We start from the raw sequence: 23,517 nt of genomic DNA, 5'->3' as shown, positions 1-23,517 counted from the left end.
CTTGACGATACAAACATTTTACGGCTTACCGAACAGACCATACTGGCTAACGCTAAGCTTGTTTACGTACATATAGCATGTCCACGTTTAACTACTAGTATACACAGCCCAGTCGCTGTGGTAGCATTCGTTGCTAGTAAGTTGAAAATTTACACTTTCTTTGCCACTTCATATTTTCTCTGGTCCCCCAATCGCGAATTTAACCACTCGCGAAAATGTGTTACATCGGCAATTCGCGAAAATTTATGTACGCGAAAATTATAGTGTATACAGTATTTCTACGTCCGCTCAATTTACGACGCAGAGAGCTACTTCATGCACCATAATGGTGGCGCCATTTTATTTCTTATACGTTGCGTGCCAGTGTAATCTAAAGCAAAGAGATTTTTTACTGGGGAAAATCTCTTTGAATCTAAAGCTACTTTTCAGCACGACGCAGGGAAGAGGAGAACGTCCAGCGCAAGCGTCGTCTCAAACGTCCGCGCTTCAAAATCTAAAGCTCCCTAATAGCAATACGCAAAGGGTGAAGAAATCGATAATGCAATAATATACTAGTAGGTTCGCCCGGTCAATTTCGTAAAATTTTATTGTCAATTCATCTTTATTTTATGTGCATTCAACTTCGTGGGTGAGGTGACTTTGGTTAAACGATTTCACGTTTACTTCTTTCAAATTCATTTTTAGGCACCTATATCAGTGGTTGTAATTTAAAATTCTGATGTATGAATAGCATTCAACTTCGTATTTGGAAATGAAATTCCAAGTTTGTGCATTCATGGTCAATCACGATCAATTTCGCTCTTTAGCAAGCGATTTTCACAAGTGAACAATGCATGTAAGTTAAGCAAGAATGATTATGTCCGGCTTAGAATGCTAACTGTCTTTTTTATCTTAAATTTCATCATCATAATCAACATTTTTTTTTCTTTTGCTAAGCATAATTATGTAAACTTCAATATAGAATCCTTATTTCGTCCTGCCATCACAATATGGCGGCTTTCTTTATCTCTAGTTTAGCCTACATCCTTATTCAATTAAGATCATCATATAATGTTTGATATCAGTCTTTGTTTCAAGCATGATTATCATGCTGATTTGTGATCTTCATGAAAATCTACATAACTATACTGTATATTTACATCATCATTGTGCGATCCACATGTGAAGTTATACAAGTTATCTCACTTGTCAGTGGCCGATCCAGAAGGGGGCGCAAGAGGCGCACGCCCCCTTCCCCCTATTTATCGGTCGTTAAAAACAAAAGAAATAAAAAGAAAATAATGAAATGAAACCCGGAAGTGGCACCAAAAATATTAGTTGCGCCCCCCCCCCTTTACAGAATTTCTGGATCCGCCCCTGCTTGTTAATAGACATCGAAGACCTACCAACAGGTTTAATTTGAATGCTGACTCCTTGCATGAACTTGCTCGCCCATTTGCGAATTTGGATACTGATGGGAAAGAGCAGGCGACAGGACATTTGGTGGAGACGAAGTTAAATAACCATTGCCGAAAATGTATGCGCATTCAATGGTTTAGAATGCGCAAATGCGAAATCGGTTGCTTTGTCGAGTTAAAAACGAAATTTGAATAACGGTATTAGACGCCTGACGTGAGTAAATTTGACGAAAATGAATGCTTCTTGTGTATGAAATTGAATGACAAATGAACGAAATAAGAAATAATGAAAATTTAATTAGAAAACCTACGTCCAATAGTTTAACCATCAAATTTTGATCGCGCCTCACATCTTCTTCACAATAACGCGATAATAAACAATTTTTAGAGAAACTGTGCTCTTACCATGTGTGTGTGCATTGTATTGTAGGAGAATGCATTCCTACACACAGTTTCCAAGGTAATTACGCTTCCATAGATAAATAAACACTACGAATACAATCATTATAAAATATTGAATGTCTGAAACCCTGAAGAAGACGCGCACAGTCCATTAACATTTTTCTGCAACCATTTTTTTTTGTGTGTGTACGCTAAGAATGCGTTACTGATCTCTTCGTGTCATCTCTATGTAAGCCATATTTTTTTATTAATTTTGCAAGAATTTTTATTACAATCCTTATGATACAATACGATCAAAGATAATGAAAATTGACTTACTAAAGCGACTACACAAAAATAACATCGTTCATGATTGTTGATTTTTGCACGACCTGCTGTTTCATCTTTATAATTTGCTGTATCAAAGACTAACTATATAACAGGTTAAAGAAAACAACCTACAAAATAATAAATCGGCAAATTTGTCATTCAACCTTCAATAAAAACTGATAAGCTCAGTCGTGTGGCTGTTCTATGAAGTGTGTAACAATTCAACGAAGATGGCGCTAAATCAATTTCAGATGCGCATGCGTACAAATTGCAGCAAGTCGTCTTTCCTTCGCCTCCGTTCCGCAGATCTTGCACGTGTAAGTGTCGTGATTGTTGGGGCCCTTCTAAGGTAATTAATTCCATTATTTGCGTTATTCACCGGGTTGATGATGAAGAACATGTGTAAAATCATTCAAAGACCAGTATTGTAAAGTTAGATTATTCATTTTTTGCATGTCTATGTTGAAAATACAAACGTGATGTTGCAGAAATAGGTACGTCTTACGCGCCATGTTGTAATCGGCGCGCCGCCAGCCGCGTACCGCAGCGTACATGTGTACGTTGTAGGGGATGGCAGTGGCGGTGTGTCTGCAACAGCACGGGGCATGGTCATTCATTGTTGTATACCGACACGAGGGCAAGTTTTGTGCATGCACTAAGCCACATGGGTGCGGCGAAATCTCGGTGGATTCAACTGTTTGTAAGCCACGACAGGATTGGAACAGAAATGTGTTTGTTGATGATTTAAATTATTGGCAATCTCTATAAATGTGAAGTTGTAGAATGGAGTGCCTGGAAATGGCGTATTTTGGCCTGGTTTTGCCATCTAGAACTACATCTAACGTTAGAATAACTGGAAACTGTTTGTTGATTTAGAAATAGATCTAGAGAGGTTAGACTTGTCTTATGTCTCAGACTCAGCTCGGATCAGTTCGTCCCCAGACAGTGAGACAGATTCACTATTCAGTAAAGTTTGACATTGTCATTGACTCGTAATTGAGCAATCTGTCTGTAGGGGGAGTAAGTGTAACCGTTGGGGGCGTTGGGTCTAATTAAAATTTTAATTCACAATAATTGTTTTTGTCCTGAAACCTAACATTAGTTTTCTAAGTATTTTTTACATTGAACTCAAACTATAGAACCCAACAAACTATTTCATACCTGCATTGCAGCTAGCTACATTAAAGCAAGTTATTTTAAAAAGTGGAAATTTTCGCGGTGTGGAAATTTTCGCGCATTTTGCGTAGCCAGAACTTAGAGCGAAAATAAAAGCACGCGAATATTTTGCATGCCATATGATCCAGTAGTTGATGTCTTGATTCCGCGGAATTAAAAACACGCGAAACTCTTCTCACCTGGCCAAGCGCGAAAATATCCACTTTTACAGTACCCAATGTTTGACATCCTAAATTGTGGAAGCAAAATAGCGTGCATGATCCGATCGTCTGCGCTGCGATCATCGTTCGAACGCCTGTGTACTCATTGTAGTACTCATTGTTCGACCCCATATGCCCATGCTTCGACATTCGCGCCGTGCGCTCGCCCTGCCTATGTGATTAGCGTGCGTACCACGCGCGGGCAAAACTGTATACATTACACTACGAGAGCACGGTACTCCATGTACTCCACGCTGTGCGAGAGATTAAACGCATACACAACACGTTGCAATCGAACCATGGCAATGCCGCAAATTCTGGCACGGGTGGCATGCAAAATATAAATATCGCGTAAACGCTCAAGTTATCTTAGAAACAGCTGCCATTGTGGCTGTAGGTGTACACGCTGTACAGATTCAATGCAGATAAGCGGACTAGTAACTTCGAAGCTGGGAATGAAACAAGTTTATATGTGTTGCTATGCAACTTTACTTACCCGTTGAACTGCTTATGCGAGCTGACACGGGAGGGTCGCGACAATTATTTCGGGGGTCCGGCGATGTGGCCCACTGTTGTGCTCTTCGGAACACGTGTGAAGGTAGTTGCGTAGTTTGAATTTCGCACTTGATATGCGCCATTTTTTATTCATGATGGGGTAAGCGCGTCCCTCTTTGCAGCAAGGTACAGTACAGTGCTGGTTAGCAGAAGGGTGTCTGATTTTGAGGCAGGGGAGTGTTCCTGTTTGCAGCGCAAGACGATAGGCGGTACACACAATGAGAGCCTAGGTAATAACCAAGGAGGTTCGAGAAATGGAGTCACAACATCTTATTCGCTGTGATCTCATGCTCGAAGCCGCCACTAAAAAATATTTGAAGTATGTGTCAAACTGGATCTGCCGCTCAGATGCGAAGACAATTGACTCGTGTCTCATTGCATAATCACCAGCCACTTACCAAGGAAGATATGTCTTTGTGATGGTAATTACTTTTCGCTATCCCTACTTACAAACGATGAGCGGTAGACAATGGTAAAGGCACAGGGGTGCCCGAATAGAAATTGCTCAAATATTGCTGAAATAGATATCAAAATTACTCGACTGTACGTGTCTGTACGCTAATCTGACATATTTAATTTATAACTATACTTGAAGATGATACCATATTAGTTTCATTTGGCGGAAATAAGGAGAAAAGTGATAAAACCGGCTTTCCATGAGGGTAAAATTTCAAACACTTTCACAAAATACAGCTCAGATTTACACGTTTGCACATATTTTCGAACGGAATGTTTTGACTTTTGTTTTATATGCTTTATCAATAGGTGAAATTTCATTGCATTTGATACAAGCAGCATATACCCGATATTATGTTAGCGTTAAAATGAATCTTCCGATTGCTCAGAAAGATGGCGGCTTCAAGCATCGAACATCAAAGGCACAAATGCACCTGTGGAATTCTTTTGTCCATTCATAGAAAACTGACAGCTGATTGAATAATTATAGTCAGTTGTAACTCCATCTCTCGAACCTCCTTGAACACAGCACTCGCAGATTGCACACATGCGACAGCACAATCCGGAACGTGCACCCTCTATCATTGCCCTGTTTATGGCCTCCCCTAAAAACCCTGTGTGGTTGTTACTATTTACATATTTGCAGTAGAAATAGAAAAAAAAAGTCCATCTATACTCTCTTTAAAATCAACTCAAATTGACCTCCAAACCAGAAAAATTTTAGATCGATCTAGGTATGTCTGGACCCTTTATAACCTTAAATCTACCGATAAGTGTCTTGCAAACTTACCAGCCTGAGAGGTTCCGTGTGGAATTCAGTTGTTTTTCAGCTAAAGAGCATAGAATGTGTCCCACATACTGTACATAGAACAGAAGCAGGGGTTGCTCAAACATGTTAGGGAAAGTGTGACTACTTTCGCACCTGACTGGGCAGATTCATCGATGAATGAAACTGCCTTTGCCACAAATAGGCACCCTGCTGCAAAGTAAGTGGTCTAGTTCTGCTATTTCGCAACGCCTGTCCGTATTACTTTTTTTTTTCTTCTTTTTAGGGGGAGATGAAGAATAACTCTTAAAGAGACCCAAACCCAAAGAGCAATGTGGATTGAGTGAAAGCAGCAACATTAGTAGAACACATCAGTGAAAGTTTGAGGAAAATCGGACAATCGATGCAAAAGTTATGAATTTTTAAAGTTTCGGTGTTGGAACCGCTGGATGAGGAGACTACTAGAGGTTATGACGTATGAGTGGACAACAATACAAAGAAAATATAAAGGAAATTCAACAAAAATTCACATTTCTGGCATTATGAAAGAGCACTTGACTGACCGCTTTCAGAAAGCAGGGGGAATAATTGCTACCCTTAACATATGTCAGTATCAAGTTGATGGAACTTGTAATTTTCATGAAAAATGAATTTTTGTGGAATTTCCTCAATATTTTCTTTATATTGTTGTCCACTTGTACGTCATAACCTCTAGTTGTCTCCTCATCCACCGATTCCAACACCAAAACTTGTGTTCTACTAATGTTGCTGCTTTCACTCAATCCACATTGCTCTTTGGGTTTGTGTTCCCTTTAATACATTTTTTAATAGTAACGGAGGAAGACACAATATAGCCATACATTCCCTCCAGCTTTTCATTTCCTAAGTGACCCAAATTGTACACAAAGTTACTGCCTTACACAGGACTCTGATCAGGATACATTGTTGTTAAATGTGGTACACACTGTGTTGGTATATTGATCACAATTTTGATGTCAGAGAGTAATGAAATGTAGGGAAAAAGTTAGCCCGACCAGATGCTGTTACGCTATGCGAAAACAGCGTCTGACGTGCGCGGCATGCAGCCTCGAAATGAGGAACCTCAACACAACTACAAAACTTAGGAAAATGTATACTTTTCTCCTTTAAACAGAATACTTTACTCACGTTAAATGCATGTTTCTATTACAGAAGAATAGTCCGCCACACTGGGTCCATGGAGACCACTTGCGATAAGTCCGTGGAACAAATAAAATTACACTTTCTGGCGCAATTCCTGACCGTCGGGCTTCGTCGTTGCAGGATTCAAAATGGCGCCTTGACTTATGCGCATGCGTGACCGGATGTGCTCCAGAGCGAGCGCGTGTGCGTTGAAAGTGTCGAACAAACCTTGGCGTCTGCTACACAATAACCGTGGTATGGAGCTCAATGCTCGTCGCCCGACCAGACGCCAGCCGCCGCCAAGCCCAGTAAAGTTTATAGCTGTATACTAGTAACCGTGCGTACGCTGCTTGAGTGTAACAGCACGGTCGACAGCGCGACCTTTTGAAAGGGCATTCACATCACGTGACCACCCGATATCTAAACTTGGCCTGGCGTGAAAGATTGTGTATGGTGTGGACATGCTGGATATGATGATCAATTTCGGTAAGTTTCATTTTGTACATTTGAATACTGATAGCATCAGATGTAGAGTAAATATTGAAGAGTATACTCGATGGGTTTGAGGTGACAAAAATGAACATAAGTATCAAAAGTCAAAGCTATCGTGATACGATTACGTCGCTCTCCTAGTGGTTGGTGGTCGCGCGCGTATAGCCCTGTCGCGACGTACCATGTACAGCAACTGGGCTGTGTATAGTTAGGAAAAAGTGTGTGTGTGTGTGTGTGTTTTTGTGAATACCCCTGAAAACTGCAAAATCTGACTGTCTTATATAGTACAATGGACCCCATCAATGGCAGAATTTAATTCTCATTTATACCGGGTAATCTAAGTACAGTGGACTCCCGTTATAACGAAGTCCTCGGGACCGGCAGTTTTCTTTCGTTAAAACGAAATTTCGTTATAACCGAATGAATAAACAATAAAAATACATAGAGTTGATAATGTTGCGGCCCTAAATTTTATTTCGTTGTAACTGGAATTTCGTTATAACCGTGTTCGTTATAACGGGAGTGCACTGTATTGTCATAACTTGAAAATGTTGATGGGTAACATACTCAGCATAGTGGGTTCCAGGCAGATGATTTCCAGAGCAGTGTTTGGCATGTTAATTGGAAGAAGCATTGCAAATTAAGCAATCCTGTTTGTCTGAATCAGTCGGCCTGTTTCATTGACACGGGAGAGAGAGTCCAGCACATTTCAGAACGCCAATCAGGCTGACTTCCTGTGGAAGAAGTTCTCTATTCTCCGCTTCATGCTCGATGCTGTCACACAGTTTACGTTGTAGCAACATTGTGTGGTCTTCCTGTACCAGGATGATACTAATAGCAAAGATCCTACACACTATATAAAGCTGGTCAACTCTCCCTGATTTTACATGGCCGCTGGTGGAACGGAAGTGTCTGCCGCCCGCTACCGTTTAGCAGGCATACAAAAGCATGTAGATTGAACAAGCGTTAGCCTTTTGCAAAGTCAGCTCGCAATAATTTGTGGACGTGCACAGTCACAGTGAGTGTAGCGACCTGCGAGCGGAGCTGAGCGAGCTGTGTGCGAGTCTACTGCTCGCTGTGACCAGGAAGACAAGACAATACTTGCTGTGCACCGTCTCTTGGAAATTGAAATAATGATAAACCTGCTGATGGTTTGGTGTGGCTATTGGTGAAGTTTAATGCACGGCACCAGTTCTTAGATTTACTCACGATTCCTTTGTTCTTGTTTTTTAGCCTGTCTTGGTCCTACACAAACATATCAGAAAAGTACGGCTCACCTGGAAACTTTACCCGCTCAACACTACCGGGAGTTGGCGCACTCCTTAAAAATCCCACAATTCCAAGTGGCAGTGTTTCACTCTTCGAATGAGAGTTGACCATCTTACATAGTGTGTAGGATCTTTGCTCATAGTACCTTACAGTACATTTTAATAGCAAACAAGGAGAATTGCTAAATTCAGTGAAGGTACAGCTTTTGCTCACCTTGAATTGGGAAATTGATTGAATGTTTGCACTATTTTATCATACAGTATAAAATGTGGAATTACTGTAGAGGCACTGTGCAACATTGGCGAGTATTCACTATGGCGGTTTGAATTTAGACCTTCGTTTATATGCAGATTTCTTCTGCGTAAATGCATGTGACAGATTGTGTCCACCGACGGACGTCCAATAAAAATGGCGCATTTACATGCGCATGTCAAAGATCTGTCTATTTCATGCTTATTTTAGTCCGTGGACTAAATTTATTAAACCATGGTCAAAGTTTAACCTGCCCTCATAAATACGGGCCAATGTGTCCAATTTTAAAATTAAATGCGTGGTCGCACTTGCTAACCAAAGTCTCAGATATTGTCTGCCTACATGTATCAAACTCTCAAATAATCAGGGTGGAAAGTAAACTCTGCTGAATGCATTGAAAACTTCAAAATCTGTTTATAACCTGGTATCCTATACTTTGCATTATCGATCATAAACTTTGCAGACTGAGAATAAACCACTCTGTAAAATGTTTATTAGCACAGTGATGTACAACGTATGTGCATGCTTTTTCAATATCTCTTTGATAGTGACAATATGATTCTCAAAACTTTTGCATGCTGGAGTGTTTTTCCTTACATTGGAGCACTTTCACATAGCTCAGCAAAGTTTTGACAGTTTTCTGAAATTGAGCCACTCACAGTTTTACCCTGTCAGAGCATGCTAGTGTGACAGTAACTTATCAACTCTCAGTTTCTTGTTAAAAGTTATGCACTTCTAGCTGAAAAAAAAAAGAAAACAAAGAGAATGACATGCGCCTGTGAATCGGTCAAAGATCTTCAATAGAACAGGAATAATTTTGAATGACGCTCCAAAAGACAAGACATGCTCAGTGTATACCGGTACATTGTATATTGACTGTTAAAGGCTCTACTTTTTGCTCGGTAAGTAATATTTGTGGTAGAGACGTTTCTACCAGGTGTACAATGTAGGTGCTGAGATTATTTGCATTTATACCCAAATACTCTGCTGCAGGTGGACATATTTACAAGTTCTGTGCTTCATAGACCAGCTATTTTGAGTTGAGTTGGATCCATAAAAAGACCATTTAGGGAGGAATTTAAATGCTTAGTTCAAGGTCACATTTACGGGCAGTCAATGGTCCTGGCAGCCATACTATTCTTGCAAGAACTGGGCAATGGAGATGAAGCTGTGAAGCGGTTAAAATGTACAATGTACATGTAGGTAGCGCACACCTCAAACCAGGAATGCTACAATTTAGATTCTACGGTCTTGTGTACTGAGCTAGAGCACTCCCTCAGTTTATTTCTTCTTCTTTTTTTCTGCTTCACTTTCTGTAGAAAAAAGAAACAAAAGCACCATGGCTGAAGAGCAAGATTTCGGTAGTGGTGAGTCGGGCGCCTCCTCAACTTACCCACAGCAATGTTCTGCACTCCGCAAGAATGGCCACGTCGTCATCAAGGGTCGTCCATGCAAGATCGTAGAAATGTCAACTTCCAAGACTGGCAAGCACGGCCACGCTAAGGTATGCCTGCTGATTTAAATACCATTTTGTGAAAATGGAGGAGTTTCATTTATTTTTTGTCTGTTTTCACATGCTGTGTGTGTTTTGTTTGTTCTTGGTATATCAATGGTTGTTTGTCTGTGGGTTCCCTTGCACTGACAAATGGCAAGGAGCAACCTCATTTTGTGGCTGTAACTTTCCTATCAGACAAAATGACAAGGCTGCTGAAATTCTTGAAACAGTTTCGGTATGCTCCTCACAGACCGAAAAGACACCCACATACACCTGTACACACCCACACATCACATCAAGACTTTGAAATATTGTGAGTGGGGTGGAAATTTGCTAGGCTACTACAGCTGATACAAGTGTTTTGTGTTTTGAAAGCAAGGTTGCGGGCGTTTCCTTGCCCGCCTTTTTGATTAAAAGTTGAAGCGCACCTTTATTCCATGTGCAGACATACCGGTACTGGCTTGAATGGATAGAGAATACGACGTACGGAAGAGTACAAGTTTCATTGAGCTCAGATATGAAGTAAAAAGTTACGGGACTTTAAAGCCCCTTGCTAACATTTGCGGATGAAAAAAACCCCACAGCTTTAGTGCTTCAAAGTATTTGTAAAATGTGAGTTAGGGATGAAAATGTCCAACATGAAAATGTGAACAATAATTTTTTTTTTTTCAAAGAAATCTACAGCTTACAATTAATGTAGACAAAATTTGAGCATGCTTGATGGGTCATAAAAGCCATGGTCTTCTACATGTACCATAGTCATGTTAACATTGTCTTATTGTAAGTCAAATTGCAAATTGTGTCAGTTAAATAACAAGAAATCAACATGTTAGTTTATTCATTATTTTTGTTTTGGTCTCCCCCTCCCCCATATGCAGGTTCATCTTGTAGGCATTGATATATTCACTGGCAAAAAGTATGAGGACATTTGTCCATCCACCCACAACATGAACGTGCCTAACGTTTCGAGGAAAGATCTACAGGTAAGTCCCTATCAGATGCCCCCAAAATCTTCTGTCTACACTGCTAAATTGAAATCTGGTTCAGGTATGTTGACTGGTGATTATTGCTGCTCCAACATCTTCCGGCCATTAGTTTTTTTCGAGCCCATCGGAGGTGCGGGGAGACTAAGGGATCGCCTGCGGCGTCTGTCCGTCTGTCGTCTGTCCGTGACGCTACAAAAACTTGAATAACTCTCTACTGAGGACTTCAATATCAATCAAACTTGGAGGGAAGAGTGGTTATACAAAGTTACACATTTTATGAAATGCAAAGGTCATCTCAAGGTCAAAGGTCACAGGCAGGGGTCAATGAACTTTGGGGCCCAATGTTAAGTTTTTACAGCGTGTTTCAAATACAGAGACTCCAACTCTCCCGTTTTCGACGGGAGATCTCCCGCCGAAAGCCCATTTTTGCGAAATCTCCCGTTCTCCCGCTTGAGATTTGATTTCTCCTGCCCTGGCTCTGTGTCTCCTGGTGGAAAGGATTTCTTACTTATTGCTATCGTATGTTGAAAAAATAGCCTTAGATAGTACCAGAGAACATCTAGAACCCTAGGAACTTCGCGCTTCGCACACATCAACTTGGAGTCTCCCGTTTGCTAGGGGTTTTGGGCGGGAGAATCTCCAGATCAGAAGGTGCTTGGGGTTGGAGTCTCTGCAAATATGGCTCATAACTTTTTATCTATATGTCCATTTGTTACCAAACTTGGATGGTAGATGTCCCTCAGGGACGTGAAGGTCACCACAAGGTCAAAGGTCACAGACAGGGGTCAACAAACTTTAAGGGCCCAATGTTAAGTATTTATGGCGTGTTTCGATTATGGATCATAACTTTTGATCCCTATGTCCGCTTGTGACCAAACTTGGATGGTAGATGTCCCTTGGGGAGTTGAAGGTCACCACAAGGTCAAAGGTCACAGACAGGGGTCAACAAACTTTTAGGGCCCAATGTTAACCCGTTGAGGATGAGTCCCGAGTATACTCGGGCAGGTGTCTATGGGAAATGCATGTTGTAGCAAAATCAGTCCATCCTCAACGGGTTAAGTTTTATGGTGTGTTTCGATTTTGGCTCATAATTTTTTATCCATATTTCCGTTTGTGACCAAACTTGGCTGGTAAATGTCTCATGGGGATTTGCAGGTCACCACAAGGTCAAAGGTCATAGGCAGGGTCAATGAACTTCCGGGAGTTAGAAAAACATTAATTTCTTCTACGCGAATGGGTGAGACACATTTTGGCACTTGCCTTGTATCATCTTGTCAGAGTTATGTATAGAACCAGAAATGATGATGGGTGAAATAAGGCAGGGGATGTGGGAGGGGGGAAAAAAAAACACATGATGTTTGAGTGAGATTATTAATGTACATATTTTTTTTTTTCAATGCCTCAGCCACAAAATGTTGCCAGAGGCATTGGCCCGAATTCACGAAGGTGGTACAATCTTGTCCATGGTTTTTAACCATGGACAAAGACCATGGGGCGGCAAGCATCGCATGGAATATTTTGTTACAAAGTGGTAATTTCGTTGATGAAATGAGTGATTTCATAATGAAATATTCCATGGGACACTTGGCGCCCCATGGTCTTTGTCCATTGTTTAAACCATGGACAAGATTGTACCGCCCTTGTGAATTCAGGCCTTTGTTTTGGGGATGTCCGTTCATCGTCTTTCCATCCATAATCAAGTTTGTGGACAGCGTAACTTAAAAGCTGTTTTGAGGTATCCTAATGAAACTTGGTATTTACATGTATATATGAGTGGATGAAGTTGTGCCCATCAACCTTTGGGTTCTCATGCTCAAAGGTCACAGTCTATGTCTTGAAATTTCACTATTTCCCCCATGTATGCAATGTGTGAAGGTATTTTCTCGAAACTTTGTGTGTATACATGTATCGGGAGATAGAGATTCTCGAGGGAAAGTTCTGCGCCATGGGTTTACCTTTTGAAAGGTTGAGTGAAAATGCTAAAATTTTCACTTTTTTCTATATACCCAGTACATGTATCTCAGAAATGTCTCGAGGTATCTTTAAAAACTTAGTTCATATGCATACTGCCTGACGATTATTCCCTTGGGAAGTTTGGGGTCAAAGGTCAAATTTTATGTGTATATTCATGCATCGCTGTAAAACAATTCTGTAGGTAAAGATTTTGGCCATGGGGTCAAAGGTGAAGTGAAAATGTTCAAAATATCACAATTTTTTTACCATATTTTGAAAATACCTCAAAGTATTGTCGTGAAAATGGATGTTACATAGTACCTGTTAGTGCTTATTTGAAGAATTGTGTGTCATGGGGTCAAATGGCAAGGATTAAAGGTCATGTGAGTATGGTCAAATTCCAAACTGCTTGCTCTCTGTACTAAATAAGCAATTTAGCTATCCATCCAAATGAAGCTCAATTCATTGAATGTAAACACTATTTACACATTTGTGACTGATACGTCAGATGTCAGTAATAAGTCTAGGGAATGTGTACTTTTCATTAAACAGTGACATTTTGTAAAACTCTCTGTATGCCTATATTTTCTTTTCGTTGTACATATGTGACATCACGAACTGTAGTGGTCTTATCATTTAGCATGGCTGCTCCAAAATTTTGAAAACTTGATACTGTAAAACGTGATATATTCGCTGCACAAAATTTTTGCAAATTGGAGCAGACAGCCTTTTTCATGGCATGAAATTTTTGCAAATTGCCACTGGCGTTCAGTGCATATAGTGTAGATAAGGAATTTCGCGTGCATTTAAATTTCGCGAATTTTGGCGCTCGTGAAATTCACGAAATTAAAATGCACGCGAACATTCCTTGTTTTACAGTAACTCTTCAACGTTTCTCAAACTTTGCTGATGTGGTCTGTACTACTCGTGCATTCCGTCAGTCCATATATATTTGGGTTCATGCTCCTCATAAGTCTGAGAATGTCTTGAATGTTTGGATTGAATGATGCTGATGATGCCTGGATTTTCTCTATCCTTCCATTCTCCTCAGCTTACCAACATCGATGATGGTTACCTCAGTTTAATGGACGATTCCGGTGTGGTGAGAGAAGACATCAAACTGCCAGACAACGACCTGGGCAAGGAGATCACGTCCCGCTACGAGAAGGAAGACCAGATTTTGGTAAGCCCTGCTGGAAGCGAGAAATGCAGCATTTTTCCAGCTATTTGTTGCCTGTAGGAAACAGAAATAAGGAACAGAAATAGAAAACAGGAAATAGGAAATTTTACAAAATGCAGTAAAATAATTTTTTCAATTTTTTTTTTTTTTTCTGATGGCACAAGTTTTAGAATTCTGGAAAGAATATGTACACCAAAAATGTGCTTCTTTGGAGCTTTCTTTTGTGTTTTATACTAAATAGTCTGATTTCATGCATACATTATGCATATATTAGCATAAATTAGCATAGATGATAATTTTTGAAAAATCAATTTTACAATTTCTTAGATAACCCCGCAGGCAATGTGTTTGCCGATTTACGTAGCCATTGTGCTATCGATGGGCGAGATCTGTGGGGGGGGGGGGGGGACAAGATTGTTCTGCAGCATACAGTTAAACTCGCCTAAGTCGACATCGCATATGTCGAATAATCGCGCAAGTCGATGATTTTAAAAAGTCCCGATTTTTCCCCATTGACTTACGTGTATTAATTCACTCACAAGTCGAAATTTGTAAGTCGAATACTCGCCTAAGTCGATGAAATTCTAAGAACACTTTCACGGAAAAACCATTAAATTCACTGTGCCTAAGTCGAATAAGATTTTATTGTGCAATAAATCACTGTCAAAATCACGAGACGCCAGTTGTGTACATAAGAACTAGCCCGACCAGACAGGCGACAAAAAAATGATCTAAAGTATCAAAATTCTAAGCGATCGCATGCGATTGTTGAACTCTCTTCGTGTTTGTAGGTCCGCTGGTCCAGCCCTGTCGCGCTAGCGCTACGTACGTACAGCGACTCGGCTGTTGTGTGTACAGCGGCTGGGCTGTGTATAGTCTGTGTGTGTTTGCAGTCTGCGCTGTGCAGTGGATGGATGAAGCTGCTGAGTTTTCAAAGCGGAAAGAAGGGGGAAAGTTACGGGCACGGGTAAATCAGACGCATTTCAAGCCACGGTATGGTAAACTGGAATCAGTCACTGCTCAAGTATCGTTCATATTCACTTCCCCAAGGTTTAACGAGGGTGTAAAGTAATCGGACCTGTGCCAATGCTAATGCACTGTCCATGCAAAGTTAGCCGCAACCCTGCCGGGCGACCCGTGCTGCGGCACACCACCTCTCCAGCTCTCGGCTCCAGAGAAGACAACATACATGTACATTTATACATAATGTACGTGTGGTGTAACTGTTGTTAAGTCGATTTTTTTCGACTTACGCACAAGTCGAAAATCGCCTAAGTCGATGTGTTTTGCTCAGTCCCGAGAAGATCGACTTATGCGAGTTTAACTGTATCTTCCTGTTCTTGTGCCAGGGACATTTCATTGGCAGGCTCATTGGAAGGATACTGTGGTGTTAATACATTGTACCTCTTGTCAATGTACCTGATGCATTTACCTTTCAGACAATAACTTTTCATCGTTTATATGTTTGGAAAATTCACCAATTGTTTATTCAGTCTGTTTTGCCCTTTCGCCTGACTATCATTTCTTGTTCTCTCTCTCTCTCCCCCTCTCTTCTCTTCTACAGTGCACTGTGCTTACCGCCATGGGTGAAGAGAGTGTTGTTGGTATCAAAAACATGACATCTTAAGAGAGACTGTGTTGTCGGTGGCATGGGCGTACAACCAGACCAGACAACCCCGTCAAAGAGTCGCGTCCTCTCTCCAGTGCTCTCGTACCACGGGTCCACTGCTTTGTCCCCTGCACATCAGTTGCATTCAGAATGAATTTATCCAAATTTCTTTTTCCGGTACAGAGTCCATCGCGTGTTCTTTCCTCGGCTCCTCCTCTTGTCCATTCCTAGAAAAACAAAAACAAAACAAAAAAAAACGAAGATGTTTGCTCATTTGTTTGCATGAAATTTAAGAAGGATTATTGACAACAACAACAACAAAAGGGATGACGATAAATTTAATCAAGCAGATAAGAGTTGAATTGAAGGATTTTTTTTTTCCCCCAATATCTTTTGAATAATGGGAGGGGCTGACTCATTTTGAAATAAAACTGATTGCATGCTCACTGTGTGACGACTACATTTGCATAATTTGTAATGAAATCTTTTGTTCTTCATTCCTTTCACGACTAGTTTTAATGCATGGGCAGGTCACAGCAGGCACAGGAAAGTAGATTGGTGACTAAGTTTTTTTCCCATTCGCGGTCTGTGCCCCGATCGACTTCTTGTGTTTGTCCGACATTTGAAGAGATTTATACCAGGCTTTGATTGTATGTGCCGCTGTAAATCCTAAGTTTCCTGGAGCCTGTATCTGAAAGAATTATGCCTTGACGGGACCCTGTCGTAGAAGAGGTCTTTGGAATTATGTGTGGTGATGCCAATTTGATCACTGCTTATAAATGAGAAAATCATAATTCTTGAATGATGTCAGTCATGCGGTCATATTATGTTTAAAAAAAACAACAAACAAACAAACAGCAAATACTAGAAGATAGAGCATGACAATCTTTATATAAAAGAACGAAAAAATATGAGTTATCCCGCATTGGACCATTGGGCCATTTCTTTGGCCGATTTTGGTAAAGCTGAGGTCTACAAAGAGAGTCTATTTGTCACAGATATTTTAAAACTCTAGCTTTGTATGTTCTATTCACATTTTTCTTTATTTCTAATCTGTGGTGTGTCATCATGTTACCGGTATAAATGCGGAGATCATAAAAGGAAGAAAAGTGAGCGTGAAGCCGACTTTGGCAATACGCCCCTTTGAGTTTTCTAATTTTTCGTTGTTTTTTAATTTATATTTTCCTTGTAATGGAGTAGGACAAATTATATATCAATTTACAGCTTGTCGGGCAAATTCGTATCTGTCACATAACCACAAATCATTTTCCTGACATTTGGCTTTCGTGATGACGCATCACATTTGTTAGTGATGTGGAGGGTGGAAACCAATGATCTCTTTTTTCATGTTTGTGTGCATGATAGATTTAGCAACAAAAGAAACAAAGCCTAAATGAATCCTGAATGAAGCAAGATTTATTTGTATCCTGTTACTGTGAGCGGATTACAAAGATCTGCAACATGTGGTAAAAAAAAAAAAAAAATATGTACAGCATTGTTTTGCTCGAGATTGTGTACTCCTAATAGATTTGTGCTGCCCAAATTTACCAGCAAAGAAACGAGGAATACAGCGGAACCACGTTATAACGAGGTCGGATATTGCAAGATACCTGACATAACAAGGTCATTTTGCAGCTCCCATTCTTTCCATATTCTTTTGTTGTCCCTGTTGTAACGAGATAGCCAACATAACGAGGAAATGTCAGTGGTCCCAAGCATCTCATTATAACGAGATTCCCCTGTACTGTGCATTTGGCAAAAGCATATTGTATGTATAAATGTCACAATAATATCAACATTTTTAAACTTACATGTACTTTTTTTTTGGGGGGGGGGGGTTGTTATTGATAAGTCTGTTCACTGTTTTAATGGCATTTTGTTTTCTTCTTTCTTGTGAACACATGCTTGTAGAGTGTTCTCCAAAATATTTTCTGTTTATGATAGATAGTATGGGGGTTTCCATGTTTTGTTGTAAGTAAAGAAGAAGCAGATTACCATTGCATATTTAGACTGTGCCTGAGTAGTTATGTGTTGGAGTCAGTCCCATATGTTGTGTTTGGTGATGGTTCATGTTGAACTGCATCCCATGTTACTACTTTATGGACTTCTGCTCCATCTTATCCCATTCTCGCATGAAGACTCACAGGAGTGGTTCTCAGCCCAGGAGTACCATGGGAGTCATTTCGTCATTCGCCTTTCTGTACATTTTTGTTCTCCAATGTCGCTGGAACGTGGTCATTTCTGCATTGGGAAAAAAAAAATTGAAGAGGCAGATTCCAATTGACCAGTAGCTAGATTTCCAAGAATGTGCACTCGATTTGGCATTAGAGCCTCACATGTTCTTGATTTTTGTGTACAGTAAGAATACATTTTACTGTGGAATGCAGATTTTTTATTGCATCGTTGTCACTCTCATCATGAAAGCAACGTTTCTTCCCAGATGCCATGTGTGGTGCATTGTAATAGTCCCAGCCAGTGTGTTCTAAAGCAGGTAACTGAGTGCTTATAAAAAAAAAAAAAAACAAGAATTAATACATGTCAGTGGTCAGTGTCTTTTTTTTTCTTCTTTGAATTATCTATTGTTTTTTTCATTTGGAATAGAAAAAGAGAATGTTTTAAAGATGTACTTGTTTCAGCTCGTGGACGGTTTTGTAAACTTCTGCCGTGCCGCAAGTAAGCTGCAGTCCAGTACCTCCTCCGAGGGCTGGATGCTCTTTCGACAATCTATAGTCCAAACCACTTTTTGTCGGCGAGTGACACTGCAGAATGGGTCAATTTTGTTACGTCATTCTGCGCTGAGATATTGCAGACCAGTAGAGACTCGGCCGTCAGCCCGCGTCAGCCAGGGTATGGTGACAGGGTGGACTTTCCATGCCCCGAGCTGTTGGCTTGGCGAAAATTTGTTTTTAGGTCCTTGTGGGACAGCAGTAAAAGAGTGAGGTCAAGATTGATTGATTGGTCATACGCAGTGTGATACACTCTGAGCAGACAACAGCATCATGTGTTGTTGTTTTGTTTTTTCTTTCATGAAATTATTCAAAAAGCTATTCCTATTTTGTAGTGAAGAATGGGTGTTTTTGAAACATTAACAAGCGGGGGGGGGGGGGGGGGGGGGGAAGGGGGTGTAGGATCTCTTGGTACAATGTTTGGAAATTGTGTTTGATTGCCGTTGATGAGAAAACATCAAATGGCTTTGTAGTGAATCAGTCTCCTAGGATTTGTAGTGAGCACAAAGAAAAAAAAAATGAAGAGAAAAAAAAAAATATGTCGCAGGGCCTGTGAGTGCAAATTTATGAATCTCTTATCGTGTGAACATGTCAGAGAGGTATGTACATTGCCGTCAAGCGTCAACCCCCCAGTGCTACTGGGGGGAATAGCCACAAAATGGTTCGGTTCACACGGAGCGAGTGTCTGGCAAAAAACTGACCGCAGAGGGCTCACTTCTATAGGAAAGAGAGATGTCCTTCTGTATGCTGCATTTTGCCTTGCATTGTTATTGGTTTTTTTTTTCTTTTTTCATTTCTTCCCTTGGAAACTATTGGAATCGTTCTCCGCAATTCCAAAGACAGGAGACAAAATGATAGCATGATTGAATTTCTAGCACTTGACAAATATCTCACATCGATGCAGCAACAGTTTGTATACCCAAAGCACTTGATGGAAGACAACGACAAAAAAATCCATTACTGCTACATTTATGCTAAATTTCTATTCTGAAGTTATGGGTTATTCAGTATTAATGCAAGAATGATACCCAGACAGTATAGATTATCAGTAGTTCAACCTGTATTGGGAAAAAGAAGAGAGAACATGTAGAGCTTTGCTTTTATATACACATGAGGTAACATCACCAAAGCAATTGTAGCTTGTGCATGCAAAAGCTAGAAATGTTTTCCACAAATTCAGGTACAATTCTCGATTTAGCATTTACCAATTTGTCCATGTACCATTACATCAGTAGGAGTTCTCAAGACACAATGTAATAAAGATATATAACTCAAAAAGTTCGAACTACTGTACAGGGTTGTGTGTCTTTCCTTGATGCAGACGTAGGGAGGTGTTAAGAGAAGGAGAAGAAACAAAAATCTCTCCTTATGCCTATGCTCTGTGCCCCCAAAATGTTATATGCTTCATCACTGATGTTGCAAAGAGGAAATCCAGTCCAAATATAACTTCGTCTGATAAGAAAGAGTAAAAAAATACAAGTTCAATGGTAAAATTTTGATTGAAAGCGGGTGAAAAATAAGGAAGTTACGACATTTTGCAGTTTCTCTAATTGTTCAGGAAACAGTTCTTGAACGGTCAATATGAATATGCAAATGGCAAAGTGAGCTTGTCATCCCCTCACAACTTGCCATTTAGTTTGTACAAAAATTTTTGAAATTTCTGTTTTTTTATTACAAATGAAATTATGCCCAAGGCTCTAATCCTGGTAGTTCTAACTGATCATTATTCTGAAGCTATTCAACCAGGAATAACATCATGTTTCAGACTTCAATGACAGAAACATTTAATTTTTACCATTTTTCAACAATCAGTGGAAAATTTTGAGCTTATGACATGGTTAGCTCACTTATTTGCATATTCATATCCACTCTTCAAGAACTGTTTTACAGAAATTTTCAAAACTTCAAAATGTCATAACTTCTTTATTTTTCATCCAATTTCAGTTGAATTTTTACTGTTGAACTTGTAAGATTTCATTTTTTAAAGAAATCAGATTAACATATATTTGGACCGGATTTCCCCTTTAATAAATTGCATTGGCAAAGAATGGCATTCCTAAAATACAATATACCTAGCCAGCAGCAATTCACCATCCCCTTCAGTATTTTCGGCAGCAGGCAGTTGTAAAGTGTGCAAAGAATATGGGACACATGAAGAAAATTAGTAGAAATTGTACTTCTTTAACTGTAAAATGCCACTAAACACTCTGAAATGCACATTGATAGTCACATTACTTCATTTGAAAGATTTAACATTCAAGTGCTAAACCTGGTGAACAATAATTGTTTTGCAAAATTTAATGTGCGCACTCGTGTTGACTTTTTTATGAGATACTATTACTCCTTTGTCAGTTTAATTTTTTTTTTCTTCAAAACTTAAAGAAGCTCTACCGTACAAGATTACCACCAAGTTCCACACAGGATTTCAACATTTACCCTGAAATACAGCTTAAAATTGTTCAAATCAAGAACCTCTTCTTTGGTCTCCATATCCAAACTCTATGGAAGAGGGGCTTGGAGCATGGAACATCAAAGCAAGTGTAAGACTTAACCATTCAATTGTTATGCCATAGAACCTACGCATAAATTTGCATAAATTGCGGAGAGCTTTCACTCCTCGAAACACCTCCCTGCTCATAGTGAACTGTATTTAGTCAGGCGAGTGTGATACGTGTACACGTGAATATTGTTTTTTTTTTTTCAACTTTGTTTTTTTTTCCACAGAAGCAGTTGCAGCTGCTTGCACGCACCACCATGCACATGCATACACACACACACATGCAAATATTTTGTACGTATAATTATGTAGATAGATACGTATGGCCTACATAATTAATGTGTATATATATATATATATATATATATATATATATATATATATATATATATATATATATATATATGTGTGTGTAAGAATACAGTACATGTACAGTGGATTATGAGTGCATATATATATATATATATATATATATATATATATATATATATATATATATATGCACTCATAATCCACTGTTCATGTACTGTATTCTTACACAGAAATTAATATTCACACTTCTATTTATGAGAAACCAGTCCTGTGGTACGCGACAACTGGACAATCGAAACAGCGCCCTCTTTGTGAGATCCTGGTAGGCATGAGGATCCCCCTTTTCACCAAGTTGAGAATGGGAAGTTGATGTATTAATAACAAAAGGTAAACCCACGTTTCAATCATTTAACCAATTACAGTAGGTCCTCGGGAAAGTTTGCATTATATTTGGTAATGCTGAATTTCCTGCGTATCCTATATTGGCGAAAAGTTGGACGGAACTGGATAGATCCATAAAATCTTGGCAAAGTCGGAAAGAAACTTAGAAGAAAAATCTGCTACTCTGAGAGAAACGGGAGCTTTAATCTGCCAATATAATGTTAGCAATGGAAGAATCAGGTACGAATGTAAAAATCACGAATCTTGAAAATACTGGAACAGAAAAAAAAAATGATTTTGCTATTATGACCAACAAAGGGCTAAGAACGTCAGTAAAGTGTGTATTCTACCTCATGAAATATTGACAATGAATGATACAGAATAATAAGGTGAAACGAAAGCAGAACAAAAGTTTGGGGGTTTTAGAGCTTTAATTATGCTAGCGTGGGGTTTTTGTTTAATTATGTTAAGTACGGGTTTAAAGGCATACTTTACCATTTGCAGAAGAAACAAAAACTCAGCATTGGTGCTTGTAGATAGTTCTAAAATGTGAGTTAGGGATGGAAACAACTTCTGTAAAAATTTTAATTCATTATCAATTTTAAGTACTGTTAAATGCACAAAATGTGAACAATAGTTATGATAAAAATGTTTTCAGGCTAAACCGTCTACAGTTTCGGTTTGATAACAAAAATACTGATATCTGCTTGAAATTTTTTTTTAGGCTTTATTGCAAAAATTTCATATGGAAGGATGTTCTGTGATACAACAGAGCTACGCATTACGCATCTAATGTGATATTTTAACTAGTTTCTAAATCACTGCTTCCAAAGGTAAACAGGACCTTTAAAAGAAATAATCTTAGACAAAAGACAAGGAAAGAAAACTATGCTTTCACTTATGCTACGTCTTGTGCCCCTCCTCCATTATCCTCCATGCAGGATTGTCTTATTCTACAAGTTCTTGTACACAGGGAGGTGTAAGAAAAGGAGAGACAACTCGTTCTAATTCATGCAAACACATGTTTGGTTTCAAAGCGTTACAGTGGGATGTCTAGCATTCCACTATACGCTTTGAAGTCATGCTCTGCACCGCTCTAGTTGCAAGGCGAAGTTCGGAGACGAAGAACGCATTTCACCTTTCGTTGAATTACAAGCGTTATTCCCCCGTAAAATTTTAAATGAAATACTCGAATTGATTAAGAGTAGTTTAGGAAAGAATTCAATATTATAAATATATGTATTTCTAGTTTCTTCGTAATGCGCAAATCGAAATGAAATGAAAATTAGGCCCTCTTAAAAACCTAATATTTTTCTATAATGCGCACATTTCCGCATGTTAGTTTTCTATCCTTTAATATGGGATATTTTGATCTTTCAAATAAAGTACTCCGCTAAAGCGTGTTCCAGCGTGATTTTAAACTATTTGCTGTTAAAATTGTCAATTTTACACTGCATATTGATTCGCTGCTCCAATTCAAGGTACACAAATTCATTGTTGCCATCACATTGAAAGAGAGAGAGCGAAATGCAGTAGGGGCAAGTATTTCTAGATATGAGAGCGCTAGTCCCGATTATTGATGCTCTCTTAAATTGTCAAAGCACCTGATTTCCACCTGTAGTTAAGCGCATAACTTCTCGGCGGTGCCGCGCATCCTTCAAAGGAGAGCAGGAGCTGTCTCTCCTTTTCTTACACCTCGCTGTTGTACATAGCGCTTCTCTCCATTACCTAGCCTTTTGCAAAGACAGCTTGCAATGGATTCGCACACAGCTGGAGCTCGATATAGGGCTCACACCTGTAAATGTAATGGAACATATCCCTGACCCCATCACACAATCGTACCAAGGATATTATAATAAGTAATGAAGAAAAAGAAAATAGTCAAAAATCAGAAAAGGCAATTTGGCAGAAACTGAATAACTGCAGATATTGAGTATGAATTC

General features: G+C 39.5%; 1 protein-coding gene across 2 annotated transcripts; it reads left to right on the top strand.

The window, feature by feature from the left end:
• Nucleotides 1-2,366: 2,366 nt before the first annotated feature.
• On the top strand, nt 2,367-18,186 carry LOC140238896 (eukaryotic translation initiation factor 5A-1-like). Of its 2 annotated transcripts, none has more exons than XM_072318796.1 (5): nt 2,367-2,457; nt 9,755-9,939; nt 10,809-10,913; nt 13,921-14,052; nt 15,614-18,186. In XM_072318796.1, exons 2-5 carry the CDS (start codon nt 9,775-9,777, stop codon nt 15,674-15,676), a joined length of 465 nt encoding a protein of 154 aa, XP_072174897.1. In that variant the 5' UTR covers nt 2,367-2,457; nt 9,755-9,774; the 3' UTR covers nt 15,677-18,186. The 2 variants fall into 2 exon arrangements, with proteins under 2 accessions (XP_072174897.1, XP_072174898.1); XM_072318797.1 differs by having other exon boundaries at nt 2,393-2,425.
• The last annotated feature ends 5,331 nt before the right edge of the window (nt 18,187-23,517 follow it).

This window comes from Diadema setosum, chromosome 15 (assembly GCF_964275005.1).
Source record: "Diadema setosum chromosome 15, eeDiaSeto1, whole genome shotgun sequence".
NCBI lineage: Eukaryota > Metazoa > Echinodermata > Echinoidea > Diadematoida > Diadematidae > Diadema > Diadema setosum.
This window is presented reverse-complemented; position numbering and strand designations above follow the sequence as displayed.